We start from the raw sequence: 13,923 nt of genomic DNA, 5'->3' as shown, positions 1-13,923 counted from the left end.
GACAAAAAGTCGTTCGCGATGCGGCAGGGTAAGTATGCATGAAATGGCATGAAATTTTGCACAGGTGTTTGTTACAGCCATACAAACGATGCCTGAAAAGTGCAGCCTGCAACTCAAATAAAAGTGTTTTTTCCCTGCCCCCTATAGTACAACCTTGGAGCACCATTTAGGTGGTCCGGGAACTGTGGCATAACATTAGTGGGGTCAACAACACACTAATAAATCTCCCAAATGTTGAGGTTAAACTCCCTCGGCAGTATGTGTCATTTGTATCATTTTTGCCATGTGTCACCTATGTCATCTCTGTCACATGTGCCACATGTGTTATCTGTGTCACATATATCATCTGTGTCTCCTGTATGATATGTGCCATACGCATGATGTGTCACCTGTAACACCCGTGTCATCACTGTCATCTGCATCATCTGTCTCATGTGTCATCTGTGCCATCTGTGTCATCTGTGTCATCTGTATCATCTGCGTTATCTGTGTCACCCGTATCATCTGTGCCATGTGTGTCACCTGTATCATCTGTAGCGCTTGTATCGTCTGAGTCACCTGTTCTATCCGTGTCATCTGTGTCTACTGTCTCAAATGTGTCACCTATACCACCTGTATCATCTGTGTCTATTATGTTACCTGCATCATCTGTGTCACCTGCATTGTCTGTGTCACCTGTATCATCTGTGTCACCTGTATTATCTCTGTCACTTGTATCATTTGAGTTACCTGTACCATCTGTATTATCTGCGTCACCTCTATCGTCTGTGTCACCTGTATCATCTGTGTCACCTGTATCATCTGTGTCACCTGTATCATCTGTGTGATCTGTGTTAACTGTATCATCTGTGTCACCTGTGTCATCTGTGTGATCTGCGTTAATTGTATCATCTGTGTCACCTGTGTCATCTGTGTGATCTGTGTTAACTGTATCATCTGTGTCACCTGTATCATCTGTGTAACCTGTATCATCTGTGTCACCTGTATCTGCTGTGTGATCTGTGTAAAATGTATCATCTGTGTCACCTGTATCATCTGTATGATCTGTGTAAAATGTATCATCTGTGTCACCTGTATCATTTGTGTGATCTGTGTTAACTGTATCATCTGTGTCGTCACCTGTATCATCTGTGTTACCTGTATCATCTGTGAGAGCTGTTTTAAATGTATCATCTGTGTCACCTGTATCATCTGTGTGATCTGCGTTAACTGTATTATCTGTGTCACCTGTATCATCTGTGTCACCTGTGTCATCTGTGTGATCTGTGTTAACTGTATCATCTGAGTCACCTGTACCATCTGTGTGATAGGTGTCACCTGTACCATCTGTGTGATAGGTGTCACCTGTATCATCTGTGTCACCTGTATCATCTGTGTCGCCTGTATCATCTGTGTGATCTGTGTTAACTGTATCAACTGTGTCACCTGTATCATCTGTGTCACCTGTGTCATCTGTGTGATCTGTGTTAACTGTATCAACTGTGTCACCTGTATCATCTGTGTCGCCTGTATCATCTGTGTCACCTGTGTCATCTGTGTGATCTGTGTTAACTGTATCAACTGTGTCACCTGTATCATCTGTGTCACCTGTATCAACTGTGTCGCCTGTATCATCTGTGTGATCTGTGTTAACTGTATCATCTGTGTCACCTGTATCATTTGTGTGATCTGTGTTAACTGTATCATCTGTGTCGTCACCTGTATCATCTGTGTGAGCTGTGTTACTGTATAATCTGTGTCACCTGTATCATCTGTGTCATCTGCATCAAATATATCAGCTGTGTCACCTGTATCTTCTGTGTGATCTGCATCATCTGTGTCCTCTGTTTCAAATGTATCATCTGTGTGAACTGCATCATCTGTATCATCTGTGTCACCTGAGTCACCTGTGTCACCTGTTTCACCCCTATCGCCTGTGTCACCTGTGTTATCTGTATCATCTGTGTCACCTGTGTCACCTTTATCGTCTGTGTCACCTGTATCATCTGTATCATTTGTGTCATCTGTATCAACTGTGTCACCTGTGTCACCTGTATCATGTGTCACCTGTATCATCTGTGTTACCTGTTTCACCTGTCTCATCTGGGTCACCTGTACCATCTGTCTTATCTGTGTCATTTGTGTTGCATGTATCATCTGTGTCACCTATGTCACCTGTGTCACCTCTATCAACTGTGTCACCTGTATCATCTCTATAGTCTGTATCACCAGTATCATCTGTGTCATATGTATTATCTGTGTCACCTGTATCATCTGTGTCACCTGTATCATTTGTGTCAACTGTGTCATCTTTGTTACTTGTATCATCCGTGTTACCTGTATCTTTTCTGTGATCTGTCACTAAATATAAGTTCGTAACACTGTATAGATTTGTCACGGACTATTAGTTCGTAACACAATATAGCTCTCTGTCACTGTAACCTTGTAACACTGTATAGTTTTGTCACTAAATATAACCTTGTAACACAGTATAGTTCTGTCACTAAATATAAGTTCGTAACACTGTATAGTTCTGTCACAAGATTTAGGTTTGTAACACAGTTTAGTTCCGGTCAACTACTGTCAACTGTGGATATTAAACAACGTACATATTGTCAACTTTTCTTAGTTTAGTTGTTGATGTCTCTCCGTCTGTTTGTATTGTGTGCGTGTCACCGTGACCTACAGAAGGACCAAGGGAGGCGGGGTCGTCCTTCTCCCTTCTCCGGGTACTACATAAAGCTCTGGTTCACTACGAAGTTCACATTAATATTCCCCGCATAGAGGAGCGTCACTGCGGGTAAAAAGACTTGTCTTAACGCTGGCCACCACAACAGTATCATAGCGGGCAGGAGGCGAAAGTCGAGCGCTGTTAATTGCTCACACTGTCGTTGTTTTAGAGGCGACGCGAACACATGCCTGAGGTAGCTGCTAAGAACGAGGGATTGGGAGGTAGAGGGGAACGTCTGGCGCTGTTTATTGCTCGTAGTTGCGTTGCCTTTACGGTGTTGGCCTTAGTGTAAAGTTTGATATTGCAGCGACCCTCCCTCGTGATGGTGGTCAACGTGGTATGGTGCGGCTCTATTAGTATCAGCAAAGTATGGGGTGGTTCTATGAGGGTCAGCATGGTATGGTATGGCTGTAATAGGGTCAGCATGGTATGGTGTGGCTCTATTCGGGGACAGAACAATTGGTGTAGCTCTATTAGGGAGAGAGTAATGGGTTTAAGAAAGGGAAGGAGAAGTGGGGAGATGGTAGGCGGGAAGATGAGACGTAAGAGAGAGAGAGAGAGAGAACGCTAACTGTAACACGAATGGCGGTTGATGTCAGAAGAAAGGGATGTTTAAAGAGTGTAGAAGGGGACGTGGAGGGGGCGTAGGGGGTGTTATGGGACGTAGGGACGTTGGGGCGTGGGGGAGAGGCGTGAAGTCTTGAGAGAAGGGGGGGGGGGTACAGTAGAGTCAGCTGACACTGCCAGCACCAGATAAAACACTCTCCCCTATAGGCTGTAACACCCTCCGCGACCGTGTTACAGCTGCCTGATAAAACTTTATTATGTACAGCAACCCTGTGTGTATTTTAAGTGCATGTGCCTCTAGTATACAAGTATGTGTTTATGTGTTTGTTGTTGTACATGTTCGTTTAGTATATATGTGTGTTTGTGTTTGTTGAGTGTTTGTTCCTCAAGTATACAAGTAAGTGTTTATGTGTATGTGGAGTGTATGTTCCTCTAGTATACAAGTATAAGTATGTGTTTATGTGTGTGGAAATATGTTCCCTATTAGTATGTAAAATATTTATGCGTTGGTATGCATTTGTGTGTGTACAAGTATGTGTTTATGTGTGTGTTAAGAGGCATCCATAAATGTATTGGAATGATTCATGGGTGTAAAATTATGCGTTGCTGTGCGTGAGTAAAAGGTTCAGCACTTACACACAGGAAATAAAACAAAACCCTTTATCACACACACACCCACATCCTTGATCACCGACGGGTCAAGACGGGTCAGACGCACCTGGCGCTGCTCAGCAGCAGCCACGTCAACTGCTATGTTGGCCCATACCAACTTCCTCCCCTGAACCCTCCTCCCCACCGGAATATCAACAAGTTCTCGCCAGAAGTTACTATTTCATTTGGGAAAGGAATGGAACCAGTGTTGAATAGTGGTGAACAGTGCTTTTGTCTGTGAAAAACAACTCGGCAGTTGAGTCTGAGCCAAGCTAACCTTCACACAGTGAGACTCCACAATAGGGAGGCCTGGGACCACACCTCACCCACTTGAGTAAGTGAAGTCCTGTGACAACAGATCACGTGGTGTCCCCATGATGCACGACACCATGTAGTGAATGAGTTGCAGCATCATGTGAAGTTCCTCATAACACCATCTGTGAGGGAATTACTACACTATATAAGAACATAAGAACATAAGAATGGAGGAAACTGCAGCGGGCCTATTGGCCCATACTGGGCAGTCCCGTTTACACCCAACCCCTATTGCTCATATGAGCATCCAACCCATGTTTGAAGCTATTCAGCGTATTCGAGTTAATGATGATATTTGGTAACTTGTTCCATTCATCCACTACTCTGTTTCCAAACCAGTGTTTACCTATTTCACGCCTAAATCTAAATTTGTCTAATTTAAAACCATTGTTACGAGTTCGCTGCTGGTTGGATAATTTGAGTACCTTTGTAATGTCCCCTTTGTTTAGCCCTGCCTTCCACTTATACACCTCTATCAGGTCGCCCCTCGCTCTACGTCTCTCAAGGGAGTGCAAATTAAGATGCTTTAACCTGTCTCTATACTCAAGGTTCCTAATGCCGGGATTAGTCTTGTCATTCTCCTCTGAATTCTTTCCAAGGATTCTATATCCATTCTGTAATACGGTGACCAGAACTGAACTGCGTAATCCAGGTGTGGTCTCACAAGAGCAAGATACAGTTTTAGGATGACCTCGCTAGTCTTGTAACTAACACTCCTTTGTATGAACCCAAGTACTTTATTAGCCTTGTTACGAGCAAAAACACATTGTTTACTTGGCTTAAGGTTCCTACTTATCATTACTCCTAAATCTCTCTCGCAGTAGGATTTCTCTATGGCATCGTTGTTCATCTGGTATCTGGTTTCCCTGTTTACATCTCCTATACTGAGTACTTTACATTTGTCGACGTTGAATTTCATCTGCCATTTTTCAGACCATTCGAAAAATTTGTTTAGATCTTCCTGTAGTTTTGTCGAGTCCTCGTCAGATTTGATAACACGTCCTATTTTAGTGTCATCAGCAAATTTACTTATGTTGCTGTCTATGCCGATATCTATGTCGTTTATGTATATAATAAACAATAATGGTCCAAGTACTGAGCCTTGGGGAACTCCACTTGTGACGTTGCTCCAATGGGACTTAGTGCGTTAATGCTCACTCGCTGTTTCCTGTCCTGTAACCACGCCCTAATCCATTTAAGGATGTCACCTTTGATGCCATGAGCTTCTACCTTTCTAATTAGTCTTTCGTGGGGGACTCTGTCGAAGGCTTTACTAAAGTCGAGATATACCACATCATAATTGTGCCCCTCGTCCACCGATTCAAAAACTGATGAAAAGAATGTTAATAGATTAGTTAGGCAAGAACGTCCGCTTGTGAAGCCATGCTGGGAATCATTGATCAATCGGTGCTTCTCCAGGTGATTTCGAATAGAGTTTGAAATGATTGCTTCCAGTAATTTGCCTACTATTGATGTTAGACTGATTGGGCGGTAGTTAGAGGATAGTGATCTATCCCCCTTCTTGAAAATCGGTACTACATTCGCTATCCTCCAGGATTCTGGTACTACACCTGTTTTTAAGGACATGTTAAACAACTTTGCTAAGGGCACACTAAGCTCTTCCTTACATTCCTTTAATACTCTGGCAAATATCTAATCGGGACCAGGTGACTTATTAGGCTTTAATTTGTCTATTTGCTTACTAACATCGTTACTAGTCACTACTATCTCACTTAATTTGTTTTCTTCACTATCTCTGAATAGAGTCGGTGCCTCGGGTATAATGTTTAAATTTTCGGTGGTGAAAACTTTTGAAAAATATTTATTCAAATTATTGCTCATTTCTCCGTCGTTATCAGTGAGCTCGCCGGAGTCTGACCGTATTGGTCCAATCTTTTCTCGTGTTTTAGTTTGATACATTTGGTAGAATCCTTTGGGGTTTGTCGCCTCCTTTGCTATCCTTACCTCATTATTCCTCTTTGCTTTTTTATCTCGGTTTTAACCCTACCGCCAATACCCTATAATAGTCCCGGAGGTGAATTTCGCCACGATTTATCCTTCTACCTATAGCCTTTTGGCCAATGATGTTCTTTAAAGAATTATTTATCCATTTAGGTCATTATTGTCTGATCTGGAGTTTTTTGTTGGTATGTTCTTGCCTTTTGTGCATTAAGTAACTCACTATTTAAATTGTCGTGAATTGCAACTTCAGATCCTCGTTATCAGGTCGGTGTCATCTGTCAGGTTCACGGCCAAGCGCGACACCCCCTCTCTCAGCTGCCTCTTTAAACTGTCAAAGTTTGCCCTTCTGAAATCTGGTACTTTAGTGGAATTTTCCTTACGTCTGCCCTGAAAATCTAACTGGAATCGAATTTCTTTGTGATCGCTGTTTGCAAGTTCGTTCCGTACCTCGACATTGCTAATGAGGTTTTCTCTGTTCGACAGAACTAAATCCAGTATATTATTACCTCGTGTGGGTTCGGTTATATGCTGACTTAGGAAACAGTCCTGGATCGTCTCGAGAAAATCCTCTGATTCTCAGTTGCCCGTAAGGTCAGTCCAATCTATTTGGCCAAGGTTAAAGTCGCCTACTATACAGACTTTGATGTGTATGGAAGCCCTGCGCATTTCATCCCAGATAAGTCGCTCATTGACGATATCAAGATTGGGGGGTCTATATACTACTCCTGTGATTAATTTTTCCCGACCGTCGCTAAATTCTATCCAAATTGTTTCTGTGTTCCTCTCAGTTTTTATTTCCTTATTTATTTCACACTTCAGATTATCCCTAACATAGATTGCTACTCAGCCTCCTTTCCTGCTCTGCCTATCGGTATGGAACAGTTTGTAACCCGCAAATTGGTATTCGACTGGTAATTCACGTGTGTCTAGGTTGATCCATGTTTCAGTGAATGCAATTATATCGATTTCTTCGGTACATACCAAGGCCCTAATATCATCCATTTTGTTTCTCATACTTCTACTGTTCGCGTAGTATACATTTAAGTTAGTCGTGTTCTGAGTCCTCCCCTTACCGCGTTTAGTTTTAAACTCCCTGTCTAATTTAGTTTTGTCATCATTCCTAACACTATTTCCCTGTAATCTTTCACCTTGTTTACCCGCTCCCACTGCAGTCTCCTCCACCCCTGTGCCCATATGTTCTCTTAGCAGTTTAAAGACTTCGATATCTTTTGAACTGCCCCCTCTAGAGCCCCAGCCAGGGTTGCTACTCCATCCCTAGACAGGTGCACCCCATCCCTAGCATAAAGGTCCCTTCTGCCATAGAAGTTGTCCCAGTTGACAATGAATGGGACTGATATTGACTTGCAATATCTGTCAAGACGGTCGTTGACACCAACTGCCCTTGACAACCATTCTCTGCCAACTCCCCTTCTAGGCAGGACACCTCATATGATAGGGATCCCTCCCTTAGTCCTAATGCGATCTATGGCTGCCTTGAACTTATCAAGAAGTTCCTCGCTCCTACACCGGCCAATATCATTGCCTCCTTTCACTGAGGCAGATAATGGGTTTGTTCCCATTACCAGACAAGATATTGTCCATCCTGTCAATTATATCCCCCACCCCAGCTCTTGGCAAACACACCCTCATCCTATTTTTGTTTTTACCACAAAAGGCCCTGTCCATGTACCTTACCTGTGAGTCACCAACAATTAAAGTTTTTATACCTTCCTTGTCATCCCTGCCCCTGACTGTACTAACGTCCAATTGGTCTATCAAGGGACTGAAAGGGTTGGTACACTTAGCTGTTGTTGTCTTTGTTGTCGTATCCTTCGTGTGCTTCTTCACCACCAGCTTTATCTTCCCACTACTCACAATTTTCCACTCGTTTGATTTTTCGTCAGACACTGGCTTTACTCGTCCAGCCTCTCCTTTTAACTTCGCCAGCTCTTTCCTTAATTTCAGGTTCTCCAACGTGGCCCTCTCAATTTCTAACTAGGCCCTCGCCAATTCTTCAATGGACCACTCTAGTTTGGTCAACAAACTCTCATACCCAAGACCGCACATAGCACTGGCCATATCTGATAATTATCCCTCCGGAGCTAACCCTGCCGTGACCTTTCCCCTAGTGAGGTCAGAACCCAAGTGGCCCTCGTAACACCATCTGTGAGGGAATTACTACACCTCATCAGGCCCCTCATAACACCATCTGTGAGGGAATTACTACATCATCAGGCCCCTCATACACCATCTGTGAGGGAACTACTACATCATCAGGCCCCTCGTAACACCATCTGTGAGGGAATTACTACACCACGTCAAGCCCCTCATAACACCACCTGTGAGGGAACTAGTACTCCACTTGATGCCCCTCATAACGCCATCTGTGAGGGAGTTACTACACTACGTGTCTGCTGTTCAACACCTCAGCTCACATGATCTACGTGTGTAAACATTAATCTGTATGTTCACTGTATATATTTCTTCACCTTTCTCTAATTGAGGCTTTTGTTAAACCACCAATGTATGTAATAAGTCATTTATGTCCAATGTATATTTTCAGCCTTCGGGCTGCAAACTTTTTCAATAAACCGTTTATTATTATTATTATTATTATTATTATACACACACACACACACACACACACACACACACACACACACACTCACACACACACACACACACACATAAGAACATAAGAACATAAGGGAGTCTGCACAGGCCGGTTGGCCTGTATGGCAGCTCCTGTCGAGAGTTACTACCACTCTCTATCATCCATGAATCTATCTAGCCTTTTTGAAACACTCTACACACACACACACACACACACAAAACTGTCCGTGTCTGTTAGCCGGAATTGGCCTAATTATCCACCAATATAGTCAAGTGAAGTTTCACGTCTTACCCATCAATTCATTCGCTGTCGAGCAAATAAAACACGCCTTAGAGGTTACAGTTCTGGGTCACTTGAGAGTGCGCTTGCACGTATGTGTGTGTGTGTGTGTGTGTGTGTGTGTGTGTGTGTGTGTGTGTGTGTGTGTGTGTGTACTCAAAATGTTAAGTCATAATGCTAAAGAAGTTAAATTATGGTACTAATGGGTTAAGTCTTTGTTCTCAAGGAGTTAATTTATCGTAATAAAGAGCTTACGTCATCGTACTTAGGGGGTTGAATTATCGTATTCAAGGGGTTAAGTACTCGTACTCAATGGGTTAAATTATCGTAATCAAGTGGTTGAGCTATAATAATCAAGGGAATAAATCAGCAGGGAGGTACTACCGCCTGGGAAGATATTGGAAGCATAATGTATTGTCTAATGGTAGACCCTGCTGCCATATGGAAACACGAATAGTGTGACCAAGTCCCAGATTGATGATCTGACTTTTTGCCTCATTTACACACAATTGCAGGGTCTCAATTGATTGTCTTACTTTGACAACACAACATACATATATTGTTTCTCCTCTTGATTTTTTTTAATTTTCGTATGTATTTATTATTATTATTATTATTATTATTATTATTATTATTATTATTATTATTATTATTATTATTATTATTATTATTATTATTATTATTATTATTATTATTATTATTATTATTATTATTATTATTATTATTATTATTATTATTATTATTATTATTATTATTATTATTATTATTATTATTGCATTTTCGCCCCCCCCCCCTCCCCCAAGGCCCAAATGTGGGTCAGTGACCTGTGCCCGGGTGGGTCTAATCCCAGTAAAAAAATAAATAAATAAAAATATATAAAAAACCTCAAGGGTGTAACCAACATAATCAAGGGGTTAGGTCGCCGTACTTAGGGGTTTAAATTATCGTACTTAAACATTTAAGTCATACTACTCAAAGGGTTAAAGGGAGTAAGTTTGAAAAAGACAATATATTTTTTTTACTGAATTTTTGTCCACTTTTCAATCTGTAGGTGTTTTTTTCCTAAAAAGTAGGACTCATTAATTTTGTTTTTCTCTGCCGTGTTTGACACCTCTTGTTCTATGCTGAGGCAAAGTTCTATACTGAATATATATATATATATATATATATATATATATATATATATATATATATATATATATATATATATATATATATATATATATGATTGTTTATATATGTACGATTTTCTGATCTGAAACACACTCGTGAAAGTGGGTCCTGTAGGATTGACGAAAACTAAAAAACTCATTAAATCCACATAGACGAACAGTTTTTAAGCAGACGTAACTTTTCACTTCATATCTCCGGGTGGTCTGACAGCCTCCCAACATCTAAACAACGAAAACAAGGAAAAAAACACTGACATTCTTTACTGGTAGGTAACGCACAAGGTTCTGACAGCCTAGTTAACAGTGACAAGGACTTTTACACGATTTTCCTACACCAATAAGCTGAGTTGAAAAATAAGGAAGAGGAAAAAAGATCAAACGTTCACAGCTGAATTTATTCAGTTTGAACTTTGACCTCTGAGATGTGGTCACAGGAATTTCAACACAATATTTCAATGATGTAGTTTAATGCTGTCTATAAGTGACGTAGTTTAACGCTATCTATAAGTGACGTAGTTCAACGTTATTTAAAAGTGACGTAGTTCAGCGCTATCTATAAGTGACGTAGTTCAACGTTATTTATAAGTGACGTAGTTCAACGCTATTAATAAGTGATATAGTTCAACAATATCAATAAGTGACGTAGTTCAACGTTATTTAAAAGTGACGTAGTTCAGCGCTATCTATAAGTGACGTAGTTCAACGTTATTTATAAGTGACGTAGTTCAACGCTATTAATAAGTGATATAGTTCAACAATATCAATAAGTGACGTAGTTCAACGTTATCTAAAAGTGACATAATTCAACGCTATCAATAAGTGACGTAATTCAACGCTATCTATAAGTGATGTAGTTCAACGATTATCAATAAGTGAAATACGATAGTTCAACGCTATCTATAAGTGACTTAGTTCAACGCTATCTATAAGTGATGTAGTGTAACGCTAGATAACAGTGACTTAGTTGAACGCTATTAAAAAGTGACGTACGGTAGTTCAACGCTATCTATAAGTGAGGTAGTTCAATAGCAATCTATAACACTGGTCAACAGCCAAAATGGTTCACATATGAGATCATGCTCACACAACTAATTTCATTTTGATGAATTCGAATCTGATATTTGTTTTGTTCTATCAGACCAGGTTTTATACAAAAATCAATAGGTACAAATATTTAATATTCCATCACGTGTCGTGCAAAAGATGAGATTATCTCATGTGACTGTGCTTTCATGACTAATTTCATATTAATGAATATTAACTGGATGTTTCATTCTACCATCAGACCTACTTTCTTAAAGAATAAAAAAAATAGTAAATATAGTAACACTATCGCGTCATGCAAGATACAATTTTAAACCTATCACAGATAAGCTCATAAAAAATTGTACCAAAAAACATAAGTTCAAATCCTTTATAATGACAAAATATGAAGTTCTAAAAGTGCTTCTGAACTTTACTCTTTCTCTTGTACAGCTTGCTCTCTTCTCGTTGCAGTGTCCAGCAATAGTCGCCCATCATGTTAGGACTGAATTGTCCCTGATATCTGCTCTCCATTATGGCGATATCTTGATGAAATCTTTCGCCGTGTTCATCACTAACGTCTCCAAGGTTACCTGGGAAAAATTCAATATGAGAGTGGAAAAAATGCAATTTCAAGGACATCCTTGCTCCCAATGCATGATAATTCTGAAGCATGGTTGTTACGATTTCTTTGTAGTTGTCAGCACGATAGTTTCAAAGAAAATTCTTTGACACATTGACAAATGATTCCCATACTTTTTTCTCCAGTGGGTTCAATGTTTTGGTGAATTCGCTATCATTAACTAGTATACGAATTTGTGGTCCATTCATGACACCTGCTTTCAACTTGGCTTTGGAAACCACACCACCTAGTTTCTGAGATAAGTATAGAGTCCCAGCACCGAATTGATCCATAGCTTTGATGAAATTTTTAGCCAGACCGAGCTTTAGATGCAGTGGAGGCAAAAATATCTTTTCTGGATCTACAAGCGGATTGTGAGCACAGTTAAACCTTCCAGGCGCATCTCTTGGTCTTGTCGGCCAATCCTTTCTCACATAGTGCTCTGCATCAGCTCTGCTGTTCCACAAGCACAAAATGCACATGTGCTTTGTGTAGCCACTCTGAAGGCTCAGTAGTAAACTGATGACTTTGAGATCGCCACATATCTTCCACTGGTGTTTCTCATACTCTATAGCGGCCAACAGAATTTTCATTGTTTCATAGCTCTCAGTCATTTTTGTTGCGTGTGCTATTGGGACAGATGGAAGCCGATTGCCACTGTGTAAAAGAACAGCTTTCAGAGAGTCTTTTCCTGAGTCTATAAACAGCCTCCAATCCTCTGTCTTGTATGTTTCAGACTTGCAGAGTTGTTGCATGAGAGATACTGCTTCCTCGCAATAACAAAGGTTGTTTGCCATCTTGAAAACTGCAGACAACTGTCTATGTTGGTAACGCGCTGTAGTGATATGCACTCCATCTTCTAGCAGGTTACGCTGCTTTAGTCTGGATCCCAAAACTTCAGCCTTTTCTTTTGACAAGTTTAGGTCCCTGATGAGATCATGAAGCGCTTCTTGAGTAAATAGTTTAGGCCTGGTATTTTCAGAGTCATCCTGGTAGTCGTTTTCCATTGAGGTAGAGGTAGAATCGGAATCACTCAATTCTTGTTCAGTCGGTGGATTTGGGACTGGAAGTTCAGCACTGTGCGGTACTGGTCGGATTGCAGAAGCAATATTGGGGTACTGTACCTTGCCTCGTGTCTTGATTTTTATTCCCTTAATATTTGTGAGACAGAAGTAGCAGTCACTACTGTGGTCTTTAGGTTCACGCCATATCATTGGTACAGCAAACGGCATTCCTGAACTTCGTTTACCACACATCCACTCGCTCAGGTGGTTAACACAAGGCTTACAGGCTACATGAGGTGCCCATTTCTTGTCTTGGTCACCCAAATGACATTTGAAGTAACTTTTGTAGTTCAGTCGAACAGCTTTTGTGATTGGTTTCTTGAGGCTACCAGGAGTGAAGGCACCACATATGTAGCAAAAACTGTCAGCACCGTTCACACACTTGCGACGTTCCATGTTTTGTTAATTTCAGAGTAATTACAAATCATGCAGGTGTAGATATGCAATATCATGAATCAGCAAACTGAAACAAACAAAAAAGCACAAATCAGGACAAAATAATTGCATAAGTGGAGCCAATGAGCATATAAATTACTGTATGAATAGCATGGTACACTAAATATATAGATATGCTGGTTCTGGAAAACTGAGCCTGATACAGCTATACGAATGTCATAATTGTGTTCAGCACATACAATTACACTAGAATCAGACTGTTTTGATCCAGAACCATGAGAAATTTTTTTTATGTTGACCAGTGTAAGAGATGTAGTGTAACTCTAGATAACAGTGACGTAGTTCTTCTTAAGTTGTTGAACGTTGGTCGACAATTTAGCCACTTAAGGGCGATGTTATTGATACGTATATTATTGTTATTGAAAGATTATAGAGTAAAATTTCAACTGTAGCCTATACTTGAAGAAACTGTATCTCCCTTTTTCTTTTTCTCATTTTTACTCACTATATTGTTCTACAGCTACTTGGCTCTCTCTCTCTCTCTCTCT

At 40.6% G+C, this 13,923-nt stretch overlaps 1 protein-coding gene across 1 annotated transcript; it reads right to left on the bottom strand.

Moving 5' to 3' along the window:
• Window positions 1–430: 430 nt before the first annotated feature.
• LOC121867090 (cysteine-rich, acidic integral membrane protein-like) lies at window positions 431–2,082 on the bottom strand. The gene is made up of 2 exons (XM_042366845.1): window positions 1,743–2,082; window positions 431–1,650 (listed from the first exon to the last, which is right to left on the bottom strand). Exons 1-2 carry the CDS (start codon window positions 2,080–2,082, stop codon window positions 431–433), a joined length of 1,560 nt encoding a protein of 519 aa, XP_042222779.1.
• Between the last annotated feature and the right edge of the window lie 11,841 nt (window positions 2,083–13,923).

This window comes from Homarus americanus, unplaced genomic scaffold (assembly GCF_018991925.1).
Source record: "Homarus americanus isolate GMGI-L3 unplaced genomic scaffold, GMGI_Hamer_2.0 scaffold6317, whole genome shotgun sequence".
In the NCBI taxonomy this organism is placed as follows: Eukaryota; Metazoa; Arthropoda; class Malacostraca; order Decapoda; family Nephropidae; genus Homarus; species Homarus americanus.
This window is presented reverse-complemented; position numbering and strand designations above follow the sequence as displayed.